General features: G+C 38.8%; 3 protein-coding genes across 3 annotated transcripts; 2 read left to right on the top strand and 1 right to left on the bottom strand.

Annotated features, from left to right (window-relative positions):
* The first annotated feature begins 427 nt into the window (after positions 1 to 427).
* On the top strand, positions 428 to 8337 carry LOC113652754 (extracellular calcium-sensing receptor-like). The gene is made up of 6 exons (XM_027162020.2): positions 428 to 833; positions 2720 to 2996; positions 3684 to 4517; positions 4795 to 5004; positions 6090 to 6213; positions 7310 to 8337. The coding sequence occupies exons 1-6, from the start codon at positions 460 to 462 to the stop codon at positions 8212 to 8214; spliced, it is 2724 nt and encodes a 907-aa protein (XP_027017821.2). The 5' UTR covers positions 428 to 459; the 3' UTR covers positions 8215 to 8337.
* Positions 8338 to 11480: 3143 nt separating this feature from the next.
* LOC113652643 (extracellular calcium-sensing receptor) lies at positions 11481 to 16812 on the top strand. The gene is made up of 6 exons (XM_027161848.2): positions 11481 to 11521; positions 12304 to 12580; positions 13465 to 14295; positions 14731 to 14940; positions 15346 to 15469; positions 15908 to 16812. Exons 1-6 carry the CDS (start codon positions 11481 to 11483, stop codon positions 16810 to 16812), a joined length of 2388 nt encoding a protein of 795 aa, XP_027017649.2.
* A 2141-nt stretch (positions 16813 to 18953) lies between these two features.
* LOC113652644 (extracellular calcium-sensing receptor-like) lies at positions 18954 to 23245 on the bottom strand. Its single transcript, XM_027161849.2, has 6 exons — positions 23013 to 23245; positions 22460 to 22751; positions 21574 to 22371; positions 21240 to 21470; positions 20674 to 20797; positions 18954 to 19852 (listed from the first exon to the last, which is right to left on the bottom strand). Exons 1-6 carry the CDS (start codon positions 23228 to 23230, stop codon positions 18954 to 18956), a joined length of 2562 nt encoding a protein of 853 aa, XP_027017650.2. The 5' UTR covers positions 23231 to 23245.
* Positions 23246 to 24191: the final 946 nt, after the last annotated feature.

Raw genomic sequence — 24191 nt, 5'->3', positions numbered from 1 at the left:
CAGAACTAAGGGTCTGGCAGACAATTTGGTGAGACAGAGTTAAGACTCTGGAGGCAGGGGAAGATTTAGGGTCATGTCTAGATCAGAATCAATGTAAAATCCTGCAACTCCCGAATCCATAAGTTCACACACCGGCTATTAAATTCTATTTATGTTAAGTTAAAGTGTTGCTTTGAAACTTGGATAATATTTTGCATTTTCACTGTAATAACCTACATTCTGTACATTCCGCTACTGATATTTAATGCATTATATTCAGGAAAAAAAAAACAGTAGCTTCTTCAGAGTTAACATTATAATCCAAAAGCAACTTGTATAGTAACTCATTACATTATCTCACTCACTGCATGATCACACACTCATCTGTGTGTCTAATTCCTAACTGATGAGTAATTATATCTAATTCCTGCACCCAGGAGAAGGAGGTGTGATTTGGAACACCTCAGACCACTTTAGTCCATGTTTTTCTTTCTTTTCTTTTCTATTTTTTTCTTTTATCTCTCAGGAATTTTGGGTATTAGAAATAGCTCCAGAAACCGTGTGCTGTCAGAGGAAGGCAGAACAGTTTCATGCTTCACAAGATCCATGACTGCTGCAGTCCTTTCATCATGCCTGTCCCTGCTGGCATTTTTATTATGGGTAGTGTGTGAGGTTGTGCTGGGTACATCTCAGGAGGAGAGGTGTGTGTATCTGGACCATGCACGGCATATCGACGCTGTGGGTCTCTCTCAGGATGGAGATGTGGTCATCGGATCACTCATCAATTTCTACATGCAGCCACCAGCACTTGACATGAGCTTCACCAAAGAACCGCACCTTCAGCCCTGCTATGAGTGAGTGAGTTCTCTGGCTCTCAGTATCTATCAGCTATCAGCTAATAATGGTGACGCAGGAAATTTTCACCAAATATCATGTTTGTTTATGATTTCTTTTTTGCAGGCAAACCTGGATCATTTGTCAGTGCATACATCTTCTTTTTTACTAGCAAACTTGCACTAGACAAGTCCGTGTTATCGGATGTTTACGTGTAAGCCATCCTGTCAAAATGCCAGGGTTATTGTTTTTTAATTATTCATTTGTTTTTTTTCCACAGAGGAACAAAATAGCTATGAAGGGCAAAATGAAATTAGATCTCGATCTTGAAGGTCACAGCAATGGGCACCAATGAAGTGATATTTTCCCTTCTTCGCCCCATCAGCTTTCCTAGCCACTAGTGTTAAATCTGGTCTGTTAACCATTACTGTATTTATTACGTATAGGGTGTTTCACTGGAACATTTGAACTTATTTCAATGTAAACCACAATGACTCAAAAACATTGTGCATATAAATAATCTACACTAGTTTAATGATGAATTCTGTGGTTCTTATATATTGTGAGTATATTGTTATCGATAAAAAATGTTTATGACATTTTTTTAAGGGTTTTGTAGGATTTAATATACAGTTAAAAACATCCTGGGTTACAAAAAAGTGTATTAAACTGTACCAGGCACTGGGAAGTGTACAGCTTTTGTGCTTCTAGTAAGTGTCTTAGTATAGTATACCTTTTAGTGTAACTGTAATTATGATTCAATTATAATTATAGACCTTAGATCTCTTTTTAGTCAAATCTCAAGTTGAAGGATACAAATGCATGGTAAAAAAAAAAGACGCGTGACTGATGGTATCATTGACGTAATATTTTCTTGGTAATACAGTAACATGTGTTGTGATGTTTCTTGTACAATCTGTTTTTAAATCTCTGCACATCATAAGCAATGCATTAGTGTAAATGACAATTCAGCCTGTAACTCAGTGAGTTAAATGCTGAGAAGTGCCTGTCTTTGTCACACACTATTCATGCATTCAGAATCACATTATCCATTAATCCATCCACGATCAAGTTTATTTTGTGTTGAATTTATTAAAATTAAAAGGATCTAATTTGAATTTTCTTAAAATGTTTGATTATATGTCCTGAAAATACGGGGGAAAAAACGTTCTTTGCTTATTTTGTCTGTTTGTTTTTAGTCTTTTATTTCATTTTTTCAGATTGTTGCACCGAGAGCCATCTCAACACCCCCCCCCCATACATAAAGTACAAGTTATACTCTCCAAACAAAATTATTTAATTGTTATATTGTACGATTGTGATGTAATTATTATGATGACAATATCCAATAGGCATAAATACTGTTTACTAATTAATTATCATATGTATATATTTTAAACTAATAATATTATAATAATAATAGAATTATATATAAATAAAATTGTAACATCTAGCATATCATTTAAATATCGTATTTACTTTTTTAAACTTCTAAGTTTAACTGATTTTTTGTTATAACCTTTTTTTTTACAGAAATACTTTGTCCAACTTAATCAATACTTTTTTGAAAAAAATAAATACATTTAAAAAATGTATAATCGTAAATATGTCGATTTGAAATTAATTTCTTTTTTTTTTTGAGCTGCCTTTTAACATTGCACTTCATATACGGTTGAAATATACGTCACGTTTACAAACCTGTTCAACTTTCCAACAAATCCCAAATCACGTTTTACATTTTCATGACCTTAAGATGATTTACCTTATATGGATATGACATTTTACAACTTGTGTGTGTGTGTGTGTGTGTGTGTGTGTGTGTGTGTGTGTGTGTGTGTTTTACTTTATCAATTATTACAAGGTTGCATCTCAGTCACTATTAATTCTCCTCACGGTGTCTTTTTAGGTTTCAGGAGAGTCCTGTGCAGTGGGCTCAGGCTCTTGTCTTTGCTGTGGAGGAGATTAACAGAAATCCTTTATTGCTCCCGGGGGTTCGACTGGGCTACCGTATCATGGATAGCTGCTCACGCTACCCACACAGCCTAAGAGCAGTCATGTCTATGATCAGTGGTGGAAATGGCTCCTGTGATACCTCCCGACCTGCCAAACTGATCATCGGAGACTCTGCTTCCACACAGTGTATGATCCTGTCCAGAGTTCTGAGCCCACTGCATGTACCGATGGTGAGTGTCCGGCTGATCATGGTTATTAAATTTCCAATGCCTATTTCCAATGCCTATAAGATAATAATTTCACCAGTCTAAAAGTGTGGGTCATGAAACATCACCGGGCATCTACAGTTTTATCTTTTTGTTCCAGTGGTGGAAAAACAATGCACTAGAGTTAGGGTTACTATTAGGTATCATCATATTTTTATTATTTACTTCTAATATGTATTTGATTGCTCACTTGAATGGGTTCAATCCAAACCAATATAACTGAATAATGCAGCCTTAAATAATGCCAATTTATTGTACTGGTAGAAATGAAAAAAAGAAAAATATATAAATTATATGTTTGGGCATGACATAATAATAATTTTACATTTCTAAAGTAAATATACAGAATAAAATTGTTTCTTTATTCTTACACCAGGGTCAGTAAGGTGATAATCGTATGGCTGAAAATTTTTCAGAGCAAAAAAAAAAGTACATTGTCTGATTTTCAAACCTTTATATCATAGCACATGTCCTGAGCACAGATCACTGGGATATTACAGTAGATCAAAGCTTCTGATGAATTGTGAATTTTATTTTGTGAGTCAGTGTCAATCAGATAGGTACAGTATGTAGCCAAAATTGTGATGGTCACATAATATTGGTCATATGTATGTTCACATGTGTTGGGAATATATTGTGTTTATCCCTCAGATCAGCTACCTGGCTACATGTGTGTGTCTCAGTAACAGACGAGAATATCCCAATTTCTTTCGCACCATCTCCAGTGACATGTATCAGGCTCGCACCATGGCCCAGATGGCCAGACGTTTTGGCTGGACGTGGGTCGGTGCTGTGGTGGAGGAAAATGACTATGGACTCCAGGCATTGCAAGCATTTAAGGAAGAGACAAAAGGCACCGGCATCTGCCTAGCTTTTGTCAGCACTATCTTCCGGGAGAGATTGGCAAAAGATGTGGATCGTGCCGTGAAGATGGTGCAGAGCTCATCTGCTCGTGTGATTATTGTGATTGTGTGGGATATGGATGTGGAGATGTTTCTCACTGAGCTGGTTCGCAGAAATGTGACAGATCGACAGTTTTTGGCCAGTGAAGTTTGGAGTACCAGCAGTCTTCTCTTGAGCAACCCTGCACTCAACACTATTGCCCAAGGCACACTGGGTGTAGCTGTTAGGAGCGCACCCATTCCTGGATTTGAGAAGCACCTGAAAGAGCTCCATCCCTCCCGGTATCCACGAGATACCATCCTAAGGGAATTATGGGAGAGGACGTTTGGCTGCAGCCCAGTGCAGAACAACATGGTAGCCTCTCAGAGTGGCTTACCACCATGCAGTGGGAAGGAGAGTCTCGAGCGAGTACAGAATAGTGTTACAGATGTCTCCAACTTAAGAGCCACTTATAACGTATATCTGGCTGTTTATGCAGCTGCATATGCGCTCCACTCTCTGCTGAACTGCACTGCACCGAACAGCTCTGACCCCAAGCTGACCCCAGGCTGCTCATCTCCAGACACCATCACTACACAACAGGTGTCATTAAGAATTATTTCAATTACTATTGTTTATATATGTATGTACAGTAAAATTAGTACTAAACCCAGAGTTTATTGATATGCAAAGTGTTTTTTGTTTAGCTTTCTGGATTGTTTTTTAACATTTTAATTATTTTAAGCTAAAGTCAGTGGAAAAAAGGAAGACCAACTCCAAAACATGAATAGTGTCAAAGTGTGTAAAATGTAAAAACTGGGTAGATTTGAGCTTTTATCCAGACCATGTCCTTCTAGCTCACCTTCCTCTTGTCCTTCAGCTCTTAGAACAACTTAAGCTGGTGAACTTCACCACTCAGCTGGGAGAGAAGTTTTACTTTCAAGATGGTGAGACTCCAGCCGTGTATGACATAGTGAACTGGCAGAGAGGTCCAGGAGGAGCCTTGCAGTATGTCCTTATCGGCCGACTGGAGGGTTCAAACCTCATCATTAACGAATCTGCCATCAGCTGGCCAGGAAACTCCAACAAGGTAATTAAGATTTACATACTGCATGAATATACTGTAGGCAGTGTAGTCTTATAATTCTATCCAAGAACCAATTGGTGATTTTGATCTTATGACCTTAAATATTAGATTTTATTTTAAATCCCTTAAATTGGTCCTAATATGATTTTTCAACAAAAAAGCCAAAAAAAAAATCAACATAAATAAAACTATTTTCAAATTTTTGTCAAAAATGTATGATGAATCCTGCTGGGAAAAAGAAATAAATGTCACAGTCTCCAGAAAAACTGTGTCAGATTCCGACTAATTTATAGTATTATTAATCTTATCTTTTAATGAAGAAACATTTATTAAAAGATAAGATTTATATTACTATAAATTATTAATATAAATCTTATCTTTTAATTAAAGAAAAAGTGGGACGAAGCCTTTGGACGTCCACTGAGCCGAGGCCGACTCTAAGAATCCTGAGACATCTCCAGTTAGACTCTGTGGTACTCAGGAGATCAGAAGTCCTTGAACCTCACACCAATACAACATTTAACTGACTGTATATTACAATCACACCCCCAGTGTCACCCATATGAGGATGGGTTCCCCCTTGAGTCCGGTTCCTCTCAAGGTTTCTTCCTTTACCAATTTAAGGGAGTTTTTCCTTGCCACTGCTGCCTGAGTCATCTCAGACTTGCTCATAGGGGAATAAATACATACACACTGTGAACTATATACATCTAATAATAATCTAGAATTTTTATTCTGTTAATTCTTATTTTTTATTATTCGTTAATTCCTTTATCATTAATTATGTTTACCTTCTGCTCTGTGTTTATGTTCTGTAAAGCTGCTTTGAGACAATGTCTATTGTAAAAAGCGCTATACAAATAAACTTGAATTGAATTGAATTGAATAATTAAGTAATGTTTATTATTTTTTGAAGGGATTTCATTTTCAGTGCCCAATTTTTGCAAACAAGCCATTTGTTCAACCCAACACATAAACTGCTATTTAGCTCGTACACACATCATAAATCTTTTCATTTAGCGAACGATCATTTGCATATCTGTGCTGAAAAAAACTGAAAATTGATTGATTGAAATTGATTATTTCAGGTTCCTGTATCTGTGTGTACTGCTGAATGCCTCCAAGGCACACGGAAGTTTATAGAGAAAGGCCGGCCAGTTTGCTGCTTTGACTGCCTGCCCTGTGCTGAAGGCGAATTCAGCAACATCACAGGTCAAAAACTCTTCAATTTTCACTTTAATTACATGTTCTGTGACAACAAGCCCTTTGGGTAAAATCCGGTGGCTTAGTGGTTAGCACGTTTGCCTCACACCTCCAGGGTTGGGGGTTCGTTTCCCGCCTCTGCCTTGTGTGTGTGGAGTTTGCATGTTCTCCCCGTGCCTCGGGGGTTTCCTCCGGGTACTCCGGTTTCCTCCCCCGGTCCAAAGACATGCATGGTAGGTTGATTGGCATCTCTGGATAATTGTCCGTAGTGTGTGAGTGAATGAGAGTGTGTGTGTGCCCTGTGATGGGTTGGCACTCCGTCCAGGGTGTATCCTGCCTCGATGCCCGATGACGCCTGAGATAGGCACAGGCTCCCCGTGACCTGAGAAGTTCAGATAAGCGGTAGAAAATGAATGAATGAATTATTCCTTTATCCCAATAGCTCAGACAGATCCTGCAACAGGCCAAATCATAGGTTCATATTAATGTGCCCATTCTAATATGTTTTGTTTCCTTGGTAACAACTTACAAAAGAAATTATATAATAGAAACTACCCATAATGCTATTTAAAAACATGTATAATCATTGATAGGTTAAGTCTTTCTATAATTAGATATTTATTTCTAGTGGATTAAGGGAGTCTCTGGTGTCACTGCTTTGTAACAGTTAGAGTTAGAGCTGTAACATAACGGGTGATAGTGTTAAAAGAAGTTACATATAATTCTTATGGATACAAATTTGATGTTCTTCAATAAATCTAACATGTTGCAGTGGCAATAATACAAGAGAAATACAACACTGTGGGATTTGCTGTTCTGGAAAAAATGATATATTCTGTGGTAATAGCAGTAACTTTGATCTGGATGCAGTAAAATGAGCAATAATTTATTTTCTACTGTACTTAATAACTCTACTGTGATCTACAATGTGCTTATGCTGGTCTTAAATGTGCACCAAAATCTGTGTCTTTTGGGATAATTGTCATGCCCAAACAATTGTCACATAGCACCTGTGTTATTCTGAAGATCTGGTATTCTACCTTAAGGGTAGGATATTAATATAGGGACCAAACTGAACTTTATTTTTTATTTATTTCTTTTACAGGCTCACTAGAATGTTATCGTTGCCCACCAGAGTTCTGGTCCAATAGTCTCAGGACTGCATGTGTACCACGTGAGGTTGAGTACCTCTCCTTCAATGAGACCATGGGCATCACCTTGACTACTGTCGCCGTGTGCGGTGCCATGATGACAGCAGCTGTGGGTGTGGTCTTTGTGTACTACAGACAGACTCCTATTGTTAAGGCCAACAATTCTGAGCTGAGCTTCCTGCTCTTGCTGTCACTCAAATTCTGCTTCCTGTGTTCACTGGTGTTTGTGGGCCAGCCGTCATTATGGTCCTGCAGGCTACAGCAAGCAGCGTTCGGGATCAGTTTTGTTCTGTGTATCTCCTGCATCCTGGTCAAAACCATAGTGGTTCTGGTTGCATTTCGTTCAGCTAGACCTGGATCTGCAGCCCTTATGAAGTGGTTTGGACCAGGCCAGCAAAGAGGAAGCGTTATGTTCTTTACCTGTATCCAGGTGATTATCTGTGCTGTATGGTTGTCCCTCAGTCCCCCCTTTCCTCACCGTAACTTAAGCATTCAAGGGTCAAAGATCATCTTAGAGTGCATGGTGGGGTCAGTGACAGGCTTTTCTCTGGTTTTGGGCTACATTGGACTGTTAGCTGCCGTTTGCTTTCTTCTGGCCTTCTTCGCCCGGAAGCTTCCAGACAACTTTAACGAAGCCAAATTCATCACTTTCAGCATGTTGATCTTCTGTGCTGTGTGGATCACCTTTGTTCCAGCATACATCAGCTCCCCTGGAAAGTACAGTGTCGCTGTAGAGATATTTGCCATCCTGGCTTCCAGTTTCGGTCTCTTAATCTGTATATTTGCCCCAAAATGTTACATTATTTTACTCAGACCAGAAAACAACACCAAGAAATTTCTCATGGCAAAAGTACAATAACAATCAGCATCTACGGTGTGACAGTTACTCCGTGCGACAGCTTTCTCATGTTCATCGATTGCTCTGTACTTCCATTGTACAAAATAATGTGACCGAATACTTTGATGGTACTTTTAGATACATCCGGAGAGGATTGATAGAAATGGCAAAATGATGGTTGTTAATATTTAATAAATCATCTGTTTTCCTCTGCATGGAATTCTTGTGAGGTTTTTTTTAATTGCCTTTTATAAAAAAAAAGACATTCCAGTTGCTGCCCTTTATTAAATCAAATGAAGTGTAGTATAATAATTATATTATTAAAAACAACAACAACAACAACAACAACAACAATAATAATAATAGCAATAATAACAACAACAAAAATAATAATAATAATAATATTTGTAATAATTACTAAATAATAATAAATAAATAATATTATTAATTAATACATAATAGTAATTTCATGTTATTTCATAACTACAGTACTTCCACAGTGTCTCTTGATTGAACACATTCTCATAATCTATGAAGCCGTAATACATTGATGAGTTTCACTTAATAGACACTCAATGATTAATTCCATGATGATGCATCAAATCACAAATAATAAATCTATTATTCATTATAACTTGCCATTTCATTCTCTGCTTACTTTTTAGAGATTTAAATTTTAATAGAATTATTTATTTTAAAAGTCAGTAGCTTCTAAATAGTCAGAATTGATGCTCCAAACTAAATAATGCAATAGTATCTACTACATCTAAAATTTCCTACATCTCTCACCTAGGCAGGGATAAATGTTAATTAAAAAAGAATCAGTAGCTTTAAAATGGTCTAAACCAGTATTGTAACTAACAAAATCGATAACAGTATCGATCTTCTGTAGCGTCTTGTACCAGTCATTTTAGATTTCATGTCCCAGGCACCCTAAATTTCAACATCTACTCCTCAATTAACCGATGAGCAGCCCAGTTTTACACACACACCTGGCTCCAGAATGACTGGAGCCTACACAAAGACCAGATAACCCCATGCGGCTTCTCTGATTAGGGGCTCTCAACACACACACACACACACACACACACACACACACACACACACACACACACACACACACACACACACACAACACAATGAGACATTCCTTTTACTAATAAAACCCGAAGATAAGGTACTCTAAGGTTCTCATTCTTATAACCCTTTTTGTAATGTGTTCTTAAAATTATTTGCTCCTTAATTTCCTGACAAGGGTGTATTTTATTCATGTGTCAGAAAACAACATTGTATTTTAAAATAAGTTATACTTTGATTAATGATCTATGTATGTAATGTACCGCTGCCTTCATACCGTCATTACCCTTCATGTTTAGTATCCAAATGACCACAAAATGATCGGTTACTCATTTTTCAAGCACTGGTGTATTTTATTTGAGCACGAAAGGCGCCATACCGTCTTAATACACCCTGGATCAAACTTTAAAGTCATCTAAAAGTTTGATAGCTAAACCACGCACACAGACACCTGAAACAAAGTGAATTTTTCCCTCCAAAACCTTGACCGAAGTATTGGTCATCTCCCCAAAGATGGGTGGAGTTCGCGACCTTTAAATTGTCACAAACACCACTAATCCGTGGTCAGACTTCCGGAACAGCTTCAAGACGACTCCATCTTCCTTCAAAGAAGTTCCAGCAAGCTTCACTTCCAAGAACGACAACTGCTCTGATCTTCAGGAGAACTTGGAAGAATGTCTGACCCTCCCCTAACTGACTTTTCAGAGATTTCTCTGTTGCATCCGGACTCTTGTTCAGTAAGCCAATGCAAGTAACCGTTTCCTTTACCAACCAATTTAGATGCGTAATTTTAAGTAGGAATCTTTCATTGAATCTTAAGGTGAATTTAAGTTTCTGTGACGATTTCCCAGTTAGGGTGTGATTAATTTTTGAGTCTAAGCTTGCCATTCCTTTCCTTCCTTTCTCTAGTTTCTTCTCTCCAGTCTCTTCCTCCCTTTCCCCAATTTTAATTTATTTTGTTTTATTTTATTTTCATTTTCGTTTTCCCTATTTCTTTTGTTTGTTTGTGTAGTCAGTTTTATGTTGTGTTTGTCTCATTCATTAAATGTCATAATTTTGAGCCACAGGTGATTTGTCTCTGAGTGTCGCTCACAAATTAAGGTACCTGCAACATCGGGTCTGAACTACATGCTCTATTGAGTTAATTTAATTTAAATACGGTATACAGTAAAAGGAAAGCAAATCTTTCTTGGCCGGGAAGATACCGCCTTCATAGAATTAATAAAGGTACACGGCCTGTTCGCCGGACGAACAGACCAAATAAGCGTAACCTTAATTCCAGTACCGTTAATTTCAACTTAACTTAAAATATTTAGAAGTCACTATAACACGTTATAGTTACTTATAAATATTTACCTTGCTTCGCAAGCCAAAATCGCTACATTCCTTAGGATATACTGAAAATGTTAATGAATTTAATTTTAGAAAAAGATTCAATAGTGGTCAGTAGGGCATGTGGTAGCCTAGTGGTTAAGGTGTTGGGCTACCAATCGGAAGGCCAAGCCAACCAAGCCACTGCCACTGCCACTGTTGGGCCCCTGAGCAAGGCCCTGAACCCTCAATTGCTCAGCTGTATAAAAATGAGAAAATGTAAGTCGCTCTGGATAAGGGCGTCTGTCAAATACTGTAAATGTAACTGTTTAAAAGTGTTAGGATTAACACCTATGGTGACAATTTATGATTTAAAACAAACAAGGCCTACTTAGCTACTGATGCTTATTTATATTCAAAATTTGAATTGAACAAACTAAAGATACTTGTAGTAACTTTACCGTTCCACATCACCGCTTGCTCAGCTGTGTGCTAGTTCCTAATTGTCAAGCAATTATCTTTAATTTCTATTCCTGGGAAAAGGAGGTGTGATTTGGAACAGCTCAGAACAATTTAGTTCATGTTTTATTTTTTTTTCTTGTTTTCTCTTAGGACTCTGTGGGTATTAGAAATAGCTACCTAAACTGTCTTCAGCTAGAGAAAGGCAGAGCAGTGAAGCTTCACCTGATCTCATGACCGCTGCAGTCCTTTCACCGTGCCTGTTCCTGTTGGCATTAGTATTATGGATAGTGTGGGAGGTAGTTGTGGGGACATCTCAGGAGGAGCGGTGTGTGTATCTGGACCGTGCACAGCATCTTGACACCGTGGGTCTCTCTCAGGATGGAGATGTGATTATTGGAGCACTTATCAATTTCTACATGCTACCACCAGCCCTTGACATGAGCTTCACCACAGAACCATACCTGCAGTCCTGCTATGAGTGAGTGAGTTGCTGCCTGTTGGTATCTGTCCAAATTCACTAACTATTTAAATGAACTGTTAATGGTGTTGCAGAAAATTTTTGACCAATGACATTTTTGTATTTTTGTGATTTCTCTTCACAGGCAAACCTGGACCATTTGCCACTGCGTTATCATCATTATTAATTTTTTTTTATTTAATTTTCTATTTTTTTTTACTTTTACTATTTTATTAGCAGGCTTACATTGGAAAAGTCAATGTTATACATACTGCCAGCTGTTTGTTAACCATTCTGTCAAAATTATATTGTCGATGTCAGTTTTCTTTAAGTACTTAAACTACATAAGGTTTCACAAGTAGACAAATGCTTGTCCCATTCATGTGTGCTGCAGACATGCAGGGCTGCATTTCTCTTTTTCATTGATTAATTCATCCACGGTCAAATTTATGTCTTGTTTACCCTAGAAAAATATTTATACCCGCATTTTTTGATGGTTAATTAATTTTTTTCATGTCCATTCAGACAAGAACAGCTCGAGCCCTCTCCAGCTTTTTGTATTGTATTTCGCTGAGATTTATTTTTTATTTTTATTTTTTTAACATAAAAAATGTGTAAATAGCATGGCAAACAAAGTGGTATTATTTTTCTATTATGCAATAAATGTGTGTGTGTGTGTGTGTGTGTGTGTGTGTGTGTGTGTGTGTGTGTGTGTGTGTGTGTTTTGCTTTACTGAATCAAATATTGCATGCTTGTATCTCAGAGACAGTTAACTCCCCTCTCCTTGTCTGCTGTCTGCTCAGGTTTCAGGAGAGTCCTGTGCAATGGGCTCAGGCTGTTGTCTTTGCTGTGGAGGAGATTAACAGAAATCCTTCTTTGCTCCCGGGGGTTCGACTGGGCTACCGTATCATGGATAGCTGCTCACGCTACCCACACAGTCTGAGATCAGTCATGTCCTTGATCAGTGGAGGGAACGGCACCTGTGAGACCTCTCGACCTGCCAAACTTGTTGTTGGAGAAGCCACTTCCACACAGTCTATGATTCTGTCCAGAGTTCTGAGCCCACTGCATGTACCGATGGTGAGTGTCAGGCTGATCATAAGCCACTGTATAGAGATATATCTTTATAACCATCATAGTATCATGGATCTGAAAAGTCGGTTCATGAAGCTTTCCTAGGGATTTTTAAAAAATTATGTAATTTTCTTACAGCGGTGGAAATAATAAGCCACCATAGTAAAAGGTATGATGTTTGTTATTCTGGATCTAAGGGTATCTCACCCCCAGTTCCACCCATATGAGGATGGGTTCCCCTTTGAGTCCGGTTCCTCTCAAGGTTTCTTCCTTACCAATTTAAGGGAGTTTTTCCTTGCCACTGCTGCCTGAGTCACCTCAGACTTGCTCATTGGGGGATAAATAAATACATACATACATACATACATACATACATACATACATACATACATACATACATACATACATACATACATACATACATACATACATGCATAGATACACACTGTGAACTATATATATCTTAATTTTTTACTATATTAACTCTTTTTCTCCTTATGTTTAACTTCTGTTCTATGTTTATGTTCTGTAAAGCTGCTTTGAGACGAAGCCCATTGTAAAAAACTCTATACAAATAAACTTGAATTGAATTGAATTGAATTGAATATTCGACCAGTAACTTTAACTGAATAGGTTTAATCCAAGCTTCAATATACTCAAATTAAATTCATCCTTTAATTAATGCCAATGCCTTTATTATTCACAAAGTAAAAATGAACTAAATATTGAAATAAATTGATTATTTTCACGAAGTACACCTACACTGAGGGAGTTTACGTGTCTATGTGTTTGTATGATGTGTAAATGATTATAAAGGTAATGAACTGGCAAAATAATCGTTTTGTATGTATGTTTAAATAGGTTGGGAATATATTGTGTTTATCCCTCAGATCAGCTACCTGGCTACATGTGTGTGTCTCGGTAACAGACGAGAATATCCTAATTTCTTTCGCACCATCCCCAGTGACATGTATCAGGCTCGCACCATGGCCCAGATGGCCAGACGCTTTGGCTGGACCTGGGTTGGTGCTGTGGTGGAGGAAAATGACTATGGACTCCAAGCAGTGCAGGCGTTTAGGGAGGAAACGAAAGGCACCGGCATCTGCCTAGCTTTTGTCAGCACTATCTTCCGTGAGAGAATGGAAAAAGATGTGGATCGTGCTGTGAAGATGGTGCAGAGCTCATCTGCTCGTGTGATCATGGTATTTGCTTGGTATACAGATGTAGAAGTGTTTCTCACTGAGCTGGTTCGCAGAAACGTGACAGGCCGCCAGTTCCTTGCCAGTGAGATCTGGAGTACCAGCAGTCTTCTCTTGAGCAACCCTGAGCTCTACACCATTGCACAAGGCACACTGGGTGTAGCTGTCAGGAGCGCACCCATTCCTGGATTTGAGAAACATCTGCAAGAGCTCCATCCGTCACGGAATCCGCGAGATACCATCCTAAGAGTGTTATGGGAGAGGACGTTTGGCTGCAGCCCAGTGCAGAACAACATGGTAGCCTCTGGTGTCTTACCACCATGCAGTGGGAAGGAGAGTCTCGAGAAGGTTCAGAATGGTGTTACAGATGTCTCCAACTTAAGAGCCACTTATAACGTATATCTGGCTGTTTATGCAGCTGCATATGCGCTCCACTCTCTGCTGAACTGCACTGCACCGAACAGCTCTGACCCCAAACTGACCCGAGGCTGCTCATCTCCAGACACCATCACTACACAACAGGTGAGATGTGTGGTTTATATTTTATATTGTTTTATATTTTATATTTCTATATTGTTCTGCACACACACACACATATATATATAAAAATGGAGTCAGTGACACTTAAACTTCTTTTAAAACCCACCTTAGCTATAAATGTTTGATATAGGAAAGTAATCCATAAGGGATCATTTTTATTGTTCCACAACCAAAGATGACAATTATTTGACCTATTATTTAAAAAGCATGTTAAAAAGCATTTTTATTATTTAATATAAATAATCTGACTCCAAGTTCTGATCCAGTCTGACTTCAACAGTGCTGTGTTTACTAATATTATCCTTGATGTAAAAAAAAAAAAAAAAAAAAAGTGAAAGTTAGTAAAATGTGTCTCAGATTTTAGGTTTTATTTAAAACCCGACAGTCCTTCTAGCTCATCTTCCTCTTGTCCTTCAGCTCTTAGAGCACCTTAAGCTGGTGAACTTCACCACTCAGCTGGGAGAGAAGTTTTACTTTCAAGATGGTGAGACTCCAGCCGTGTATGACATAGTGAATTGGCAGAGAGGTCCAGATGGAGCCTTGCAGTATGTCCTTATCGGCCGACTGGAGGGTTCAAACCTCATCATTAACGAATCTGCCATTAGCTGGCCAGGAAACTCCAACAAGGTAATTAAGATTATTTCAGTACAGGAAATTAGCTCATAACCAAATTAGCTTATAACAAGAATTTGTACAGTAACATTTTGACTGGAATTATTGTGTGTGTGTGTGTGTGTGTGTGTGTGTGTGTGTGTGTGTGTGTGTGTGTGTGTGAGATTCCACACAATGGACTTTGTCATATACTGTATACATCATGTCATATCCTGTATATATCCCATAATAATTGATCAATTATTTAGCATAATTATTTCCAGCATTCCTCAGAGTTTTTATTGATTTATTTTCTGTTGATTTCCAGTGATTCAGCTTTTCAAATAATTTTTAACTTTCAGTTCTTAAATGCTTTAAAATACTGGTCATTATGAAGTAAAATATCACTGTATGCATCATTTGCATCTCTGATCATCTTAGGTGCCTGTGTCTGTGTGCTCCGATGAATGCCCCCAAGGGACACGGAAAGCCATAAAGAAGGGCCTACCAGTTTGCTGCTTTGACTGCCTGCCCTGCACTGAAGGAGAATTCAGCAACGTCACAGGTAATCAAATTTCCCATTAATTAACAAGTCCCTGAAAACAAGTACTGCTTACATCACCATGCACAGAAGGGCACAAGTCAAGTGGCATTTGTGTCCAGAAAAATCCAGTATTAACTTCCAGTAATGTTTCTGTCATTACCATGCATCTTTCCTAAAGTTTATTTTCTATAACAGTACATTATACTCAAACATAAGTTCCCATTGCAAGGCAAATCATAAGTTATAAATAATGTTTTTTTTAGCAACAAATTTCACAATAACTCGTGTTGTAAATGCTGAACCTATAAATAGTTAAAGCATGTATAAGCATTAATATGGTGCATATTTCAGGTGAATATTATGAGATGGTTAATTAAACATTTATAAACATACAGTAGTCTTTGGTGTACCATTAGTGTTCTAAAGACCACAATTTTTTTTTATTCATCTCTTTTATAGGATCGACAGAATGTTATCGTTGCCCACCAGAGTTCTGGTCCAATAGTCTCAGGACTGCATGTGTACCACGTGAGGTTGAATACCTCTCCTTCAATGAGACCATGGGCATCACCTTGACGACTGTCGCTGTGTGCGGTGCCATGATGACAGCAGCTGTGGGTGTGGTCTTTGTGTACTACAGACAGACTCCTATTGTTAAAGCCAACAATTCTGAGCTGAGCTTCCTGCTCTTGCTGTCACTCAAATTCTGCTTCCTGTGTTCACTGGTGTTTGTGGGTCAGCCCTCATTATGGTCCTGCAGGCTACAGCAAGCAGCGTTCGGGATCAGTTTTGTTCTGTGTATCTCCTGCATCCTGGTCAAAACCATAGTGGTTCTGGTTGCATTTCGTTCAGCTAGACCTGGATCTGCAGCCCTTATGAAGTGGTTTGGACCAGGCCAGCAAAGAGGAAGCGTTATGTTCTTTACCTGTATCCAGGTGATTATCTGTGCTGTATGGTTGTCCCTCAGTCCCCCCTTTCCTCACCGTAACTTAAGCATTCAAGGGTCAAAGATCATCTTAGAGTGCATGGTGGGGTCAGTGACAGGCTTTTCTCTGGTTTTGGGCTACATTGGACTGTTAGCTGCCATTTGCTTTCTTCTGGCCTTCTTCGCCCGGAAGCTTCCAGACAACTTTAACGAAGCCAAATTCATCACTTTCAGCATGTTGATCTTCTGTGCTGTGTGGATCACCTTTGTTCCAGCATACATCAGCTCCCCTGGAAAATACAGTGTCGCCGTAGAGATATTTGCCATCCTGGCTTCCAGTTTCGGTGTCCTGATCTGTATATTTGCCCCAAAATGTTATATCATTTTACTCAGACCAGAAAAGAACACCAAGAAATTTCTCATGGGAAAAGTACAATAGAGAATAGCGATGACTCATCTAGGTACCTCTGAATGATATATATGGAAATAAGAAATTATACTAGTTACCATTTAATAAATTGTTTTACTGATTACAAATAAAGTTCATATGAATTGATTTCACTGTTTGTAATAACAGTTTCTATAATAAAATCTTTTACATTTTGACTGTAACTGTTTTAGTTTAGTCTATTGGAAATAATAATAAACATCCACATACATTCTTGCACATATCCCCATACACCACCTGAGTAAGGATACAGAGCTATCCAGCCTGCCTCCACACTAAGAGACTATACGAATGTTTATTACAATGTGCATCGTTTTACCTGAATAAAGGCCATTTGATAAGGCTTTATCAGCTGGACAAGATCCGGGGTCATTTTGAGTGAGGTCAGTCAGAGGGCTGTTTTTTTTTATTGGTCGGTTCCTCAGATGTACATAAACATAGCGATACAGTTTCAAGTATACAATAAAAAACAATTAAAAGTGGACAATCAGGTGAAAAATATAGCACATTCTGGTAAATAACAAAATGTACACTGTAGCACAGAGGATCAAGAGAGGTTGTTAATGTGGCACCAGAGAGGTGTCCATATCTGCCAAAAGTCATTAGACCTTTGGTATATGTCATAAGTGAGCTTCTCAAGTGGAAGTAATATGGACGTTTGAGACAACCACATTTTAACAGAAGGTAGTCAGAGGGCTGTTTGTAGGCACAAAGCTATTGTAAGATCCAGATAACCCCAGAAACTGCTTTACACTGGCACACACACACTCTCATTCACTCACACACACACTACAGACAATTTTCCAGAGATGCCAATCAACCTACCATGCATGTTTTTGGACCGGGGGGCAGGAACCGGAGTACCCGGAGGAAACCCCCGGGGCACGGGGTGAACATGCAAACTCCACACACACAAGGCGGAGGCGGGAATCGAACCCCCAACCCTGGAGGTGTGAGGCGAACGTGCTAATCACTAAGTCACCATGCCCCCCCCCCCCCTGTGTGTAATTGTTACAGGAAATATGTATCGTTACAGCATTAAATTACTAAGTAAAAAATGTGCGTCTGTAGTCTTTATATAGTCCTAAATAACATGTATTTTGGTAGCTGGTGAAGATTGTAATCATAATAACCATTATGTCCTCTTAGTGCTAGATCTGCTTTGCCAAAACCTGCACAGCCCTAATGTCTTGTTTCAGTGCTGTTTGTAAGACACACAGCTAAAATTCATCGGATCAATTTTCACATAGATTTACTTATAGATTTAAATCATATAGATGTGGTTCCTGCTTTCTGACTTATAATCTAGAACGAATAATTTGTAAGCTTCTCATCAGTTCAGTTCATGAAGCCAGATTAAAATTGAATGTTGGTACAATGTTGGGAAGATTGTCTCTGTTAAACATTAAAAGCACAGTACACCGTCCATGAAAATCTTACCGATGTGTCTGAACATTAAGTGTGTGATCTGGCAGTGTGTGCTTTACAATAAATTTCTGATATAGCGGATTTGATTTTGTTGTCAAGAAATGTGGACTCCTGTGTATTCCACATGACAATTTAAACTCATACAGTAACTATCGTTTATGGCAAACTGACACAGTTTCACAAAAATAAATATGACATTGTAAATATAGAACTTCTAGATTTGAAATTGACTTAGAGAAATGGTACAACTTGCTTGAACAAACTGAACATCCTTTTAATGTAATAATTAGCTCATTTGCCTGTGTCAAACCATGTTCACAGGACCCTAGCAGCAGGTGGGCTACTTCCCTTAGCCTTCCCTCAAGATCCATGGTCTCACAATAGATTTTATCGATGATCTTCCTCATGCCTTTTCTGGTCATCAAACTGATTCTCTAAGATTCCTGCATTTAAAGTTGAATAAATTTTTCTTTTCTTTTTTCTTTTTAAGTTGTAGTTTTTAGCCCTTGCCCTTCTGGGCTGCCATAGAAATAATTGGTTAACCTTTTTGGGTAAAAATAAACAATGTGCATACATTTTTTACACATTGTAACATTCTGAAGCCTTCAACAATCCTAAATCTAAACTATTAATATTATTGTTAATTATTAAAAACAGAATTATTACTGATCATTTTGCAATATGTCCCAATATGTCCCAAATGTCTATTTGGCCATCATGTTCTTTTTTGTGTTCTTATCTGGTCTGAGTAGGATGATGTAACACTTTGGGGCAAAGATACACAGCAGAAGGCCGTAACTCGATGCTAGGATGGCAAAGACCTCCACGGCTACCGTGTACTTCCCGGGAGAGCTGACGTATGCTGGAACAAATGCGATCCACACAGCACAGAAGATCAACATGCTGAAAGTGATGAACTTTGCTTCGTTGAAATTATCCGGAAGCTTCCGGGCGAAGAAGGCCAGCAGGAAGCAGACAGCAGCCAGTAGGCCTATATAACCCAGAACGAGGGAGAAACCTGCCACTGAGCCTACTGCACATAGCAGCACCACCCGTGCTCCAAGCTCACCTCCTGCACTTTCAGTGGGCAAAGGAGGTGCCAGAACCAGCCACAGCACACATATTCCCACCTGTATCAGTGTGCAGAGGAAAATACCTGCCCTCTGCTGAACAGGACCAAAGTACCGCATCACATTTGAGCCTGGCAGAGTTGCTCTAAAGGCCACAAGCACAACCACTGTCTTACTGAGCACACAAGCCAGACACACCACAAAACTAATCCCAAACAGCGTATGGCGTAGCATGCAAGACCACGGTGCTGGCCGGCCAATAAAAGCCAGTGCACACAGAAAGCAGAATTTAAGTGACAGCAGCAGCAGAAAGCTCAGTTCGGAGTTGTTGGCACGCACCAGGGGTGTGTCTCGATGATGGAAAAATGCAGCCAGGACGGTAACGGTAAGAGCTGCTCCAGAAGCTGAAAGCACTGTGAGGATGATGCCCATGTTATCTTGAAAGGACAGGAACTCCACTATCATTGGGATGCACTCTGTACGCTCAGAGTTGGACCAGAACCTCTCAGGACACTTTATGCACTCCGTAGAGTCTAGAAAGAAACACGATTAGTAGAATTAAGCCTGATTCGAGGTGGAGATCATTTTTATAATGACAATTTTACGGCGTCACCACAATGGATCACTCGGTCCTGTATTTGATTCACACGGGTTTTACGCTGGATTCCTCACATTTCTTTATGCAGGCTTGGGACTTTAATTACATTCTAATAATTTACTCAAAATAATAATTAGTCAATTATTGCATTGAATTATTTAGAATTTATTTACCATTTATTTTCTACCTCGATGGTCCATATCACAATATTATTAATAAACCGCTTGTTTTTTCTCTTCTCTTGCTTTTCACAAAAATAGAAATGATACCGATTCCTGATGAGAATATAACTTACTTATAGCGGTAAATGTACTCAGATAACAGGGTCCTTGTACAACACCCTGTAATGGTGCATCATGGGAAAAAAGGTTTTGAGCGTGTGATATTAAATCGATTTACACTTTAAGGCAACATAGTATGATTTTGTAGTGTTGTAGACGTCCTTATTGTTGTAGGTTTTCCAGACATTTACGATGATATTTTGTGATAAAAGATACTCTTCATTTGTCTAATGTCTATTACATTTGTACATTACATACATATTTGTGTACATGTATACATGTAATATCGGTGAGACACAAATGCCCAGGGGAATGCAATCAAGCTTTATTTTAATGGCATTTCATTGCTTTTTAAGGGTAAACAATAACAATCGGTTGCTAAGATGCTAAGATGAGTGTTGACCTGCTATACTGCTTTGCTGTGTAGACAGTGCTGAAACACACAAAACTGCACTATGAACACTATGTACATTACCAGTAGCATTGCTGATCTCCCCTGATGCACATGGTATACAGTCATAGCAGCAGAGGGGCTTTCCTTTCTGTACAGCCTTCCTGGTGCCTGGAAGACAGCTGTCACTGCATACAGACACTGGGACCTAAATAGCAGAGATGAAAGTTTCCACTGATTCAAAGAAACATTTCAAAGGACATAACTTTATACTTTTACATTTTTTTTTAGATCAAGTGTTATGGAACAGAATGGGAATCGTAAGAGCTTTTTCAGGTGTAAGATGATTAATAACTGGTTCCTAATTATGAAACACCTCTTACACACTTGGAAGGCAATTTATTTTCCCTAGAGTTAATAATTGTTTTGCGTATACACACACACACACACACACACACACACACACACACACACACACACACACACACACACATACACACACGATTCCGTTGTTCTTTGGTTTGTTGAATAAATGCCATACATCAAGCTTAAAATTACAGCACAACAAATGTATTGTTGATACAACTGTCTGTGTCGGTGATGGCTGATACTACTAGAACTTGAAATAGAAGTAAAATGTATGTTCATACGTTGTCACCCCAGCCTCCTCCCCAGAACACTCTCCTGAGATCCAGCTGAAAGTCTTGCTGTGGTCCTCTTGCTGCATCAAACTGTCCTACTTTAACAAACTCCACTTTTCCTTCCGCATCTACATGCCAGTTAATGATGTCATATGAGGCAGATGGATCCCCATTCTCATCAAAACTAACCATTTCACCCACTGGTGTTGTGAACTTGACAGCCTTCAGGTAGTGTAGAAGCTAAAAACAAACCAAAATAATTACACTTTATTACCTAATACTTTCATTAAGTTCACATAAGTACACGTAGGTACAAATAACAAAGAACAAGAATTTTCTTCACCTGTTTAGGTTTTATTGGTTTAATATCCGGGCAGTCTCCATTCCTGAAAGGTCCTTTTCCAGGCTCACATGCCAACATGTTCTGAATAGCATTTGCAATAGCATACACAGCCTTATAGACATTATACATTACATCAAAATACGTCTCTCCATGTTTTACTTTTTCCAGTCCTGTGCACTGTGGTCTTGAAGGTTGTGATTGAATTTGCTCGGAAAATCGACATCCAAAAACATCCTCCCAAACACTCTGCACTAATGGCTCCAATAAGTGTTCTTCTGGGCTTAACTGGGTCAAATAGGTTCCCAGACCTTGGATATCAACCCGTCTCAGGGCAAAACCAAGGGTCCCAGCTAAGGAGATGCCACTCCAAGCAGAGTAGTGTGTAGAGGTGCTCCATGCTTCAGTGGCAATCCACTGCCTGTCAGTGGCATTCATCCTCACCACCTCTCTGAGAAGGACCTCCGTGTCAGGCCCGATAGCGAAAGTTACTACCACCTGAGCCTTGGAACTCTGAATTCTCTCCACAATGCGTTGAATCCTACTGGGTGCATGGGATTTGGGGATGACTTCATGGTAGTCTACACATACACCGGAACCCTTTAGTTCCATCAACAGGAGCTGCACACCACTTTTCCCATAAACATCATCTCCTGAAACAACCCCAACCCAAGTCCAGCCCATCAAATTCAACAGACGGGCCATGGCTTTAGCCTGGAAGGCATCACTTGGAACTGTGCGGAGAAAGGTGGGATACCTAGTACGATCACTGAGACATGCACAAGAGGCAAAGTAGCTAACCTGGAGAGACAAGAGCAGATTAACTAAATTAGTCTTTACTTTTGAATGAAAGGTTTGTAAAAGAGTTAACTGATAAAAAAAAAATTACCATAGGGATGTCAAAAACACTCAAGGTATCAGCTACCAGTATGGAAGCAGAGGAGCGTGCATCTCCAATAATGACAGGAACATTAGGAGCAGTTGTACACTGTTCCCCAGTCACTCTCTCCTCCAGTCCTGTCACCATTGCCAGAGCAGCACTCAGTGTACTGCTCTCAGCCAAGCATGTATCTGCAGCCAGGTAACCCAGCGTGAAATTGGGCAACAGAGACGAGTTCCGGTTAATTTCCTCCACTGTGAAAATCATGGTTTGCAGCCAGTGGTAAGATCTTAATTCAACACTGAGGCAGAGATAAACAAAAAGAGAAATTTTAGAACCAATTATTATTTATATACATTTGAAAATAGCAAAGGCAGTTTTGGTAAACTAAATGAAAATAAAATGACATAAATTTGGAGGAATGTCATTAAGGGTTTTTGGCACATTGAAAGCAAACAGATTCCACAATTAAAGTAATAGTCTTAGAACAAAACATTTTGCACTCCATCTCACACTACTATGACTGACTTTTTTTTTCATCCTGAGGACACATAATTCTCACCTCTGACAACGGGCTCCATGCACTTTCTGTATAAACATGTGATCAGGTTCAGGGGCTTCAACATAAATTGGAAAGAGACCCCCGATAATCACATCCCCTTCCTTATACAGGCTCCTGGAGATGGGTCTGGTCTGCAGAGTACAGGAGAGTCCCACAGAGTGCACCCAGACCGGCAAAATAAGGAACCCTAGTGCCCACAGCCGGGCATCCACAGCCATCACCTAACCAGAGATACGAGGAAAGAAAGAATGAGTAAATGGAGAGAAAAATGCAGGGCCTTGCATCTCCTGCAGAGACAGGTAGTGAGAATTGTTCCTGTTTAGTACAGGTAAATTTGCCCAGAGCAAAAAAACATTAGGGGTCAATTTGGAAAGTCCTTGAGGAGCAATTTTCAAGTTCATCAAAACAACTTATGCGCAGAATTTTTTTTTTCTCTGTCTAACTCTTCATACGGGGAAAGTTGGATGTATTTGACCCATAGGTCAAAATAATTTAAAAAATATATTTTAAAAAAGAATTAATCTCCTTCAGTCTGTCTAACCTTAATGTGTAAAAAATGTATTTATTATTCATTTCTTCAATCTGTCATTCGTCCCTAGAAACTAGGGGACAATTAAACCAAATTAAGCAATCACTGTGACATCATGGATAATTACTTTGTTTTTACAGAAGGCGGTAAACAACGTTATTTCCTGTTCTATATTTATCTTCCTAGGAGTTACGCATTATGACACATATTGTCAAGGTCACTAAATTTCTTTAATAATTGGGGTATAGTACTGAACCATTTTGCCCAGGTGTAGGCACATAAAAAAATCTAGGTGAATTAGTAATTATACTGGAAAAAAGAAAGACAAATGTGTTATGTGCTGCATTCAGGGTCTTATGTCATATTGAAACCTATTTGTGATGGTGTGTAAAGTATTTCAATTCCTATTGGTCAGATGGTGATACATTTTTATGCAGCAGAAGCTCTGGAAATCACAGGTTTATATTTAAAGCTCTCATTCATATACATTGGATACTCCACATAAATGACAAGCTGACATTTTGTCCTGTTAACTTTAAGATAGTAACTATTGTATTTGCTGCTGTATAACTGCTATAATGTTAATGAGAATGACGGCTGTAACATAACAGGAAATAATTTCATAGACATTCTACAAAAATGTGTGTATG

This window comes from Tachysurus fulvidraco, chromosome 13 (genome assembly GCF_022655615.1).
Source record: "Tachysurus fulvidraco isolate hzauxx_2018 chromosome 13, HZAU_PFXX_2.0, whole genome shotgun sequence".
NCBI lineage: Eukaryota > Metazoa > Chordata > Actinopteri > Siluriformes > Bagridae > Tachysurus > Tachysurus fulvidraco.
This window is presented reverse-complemented; position numbering and strand designations above follow the sequence as displayed.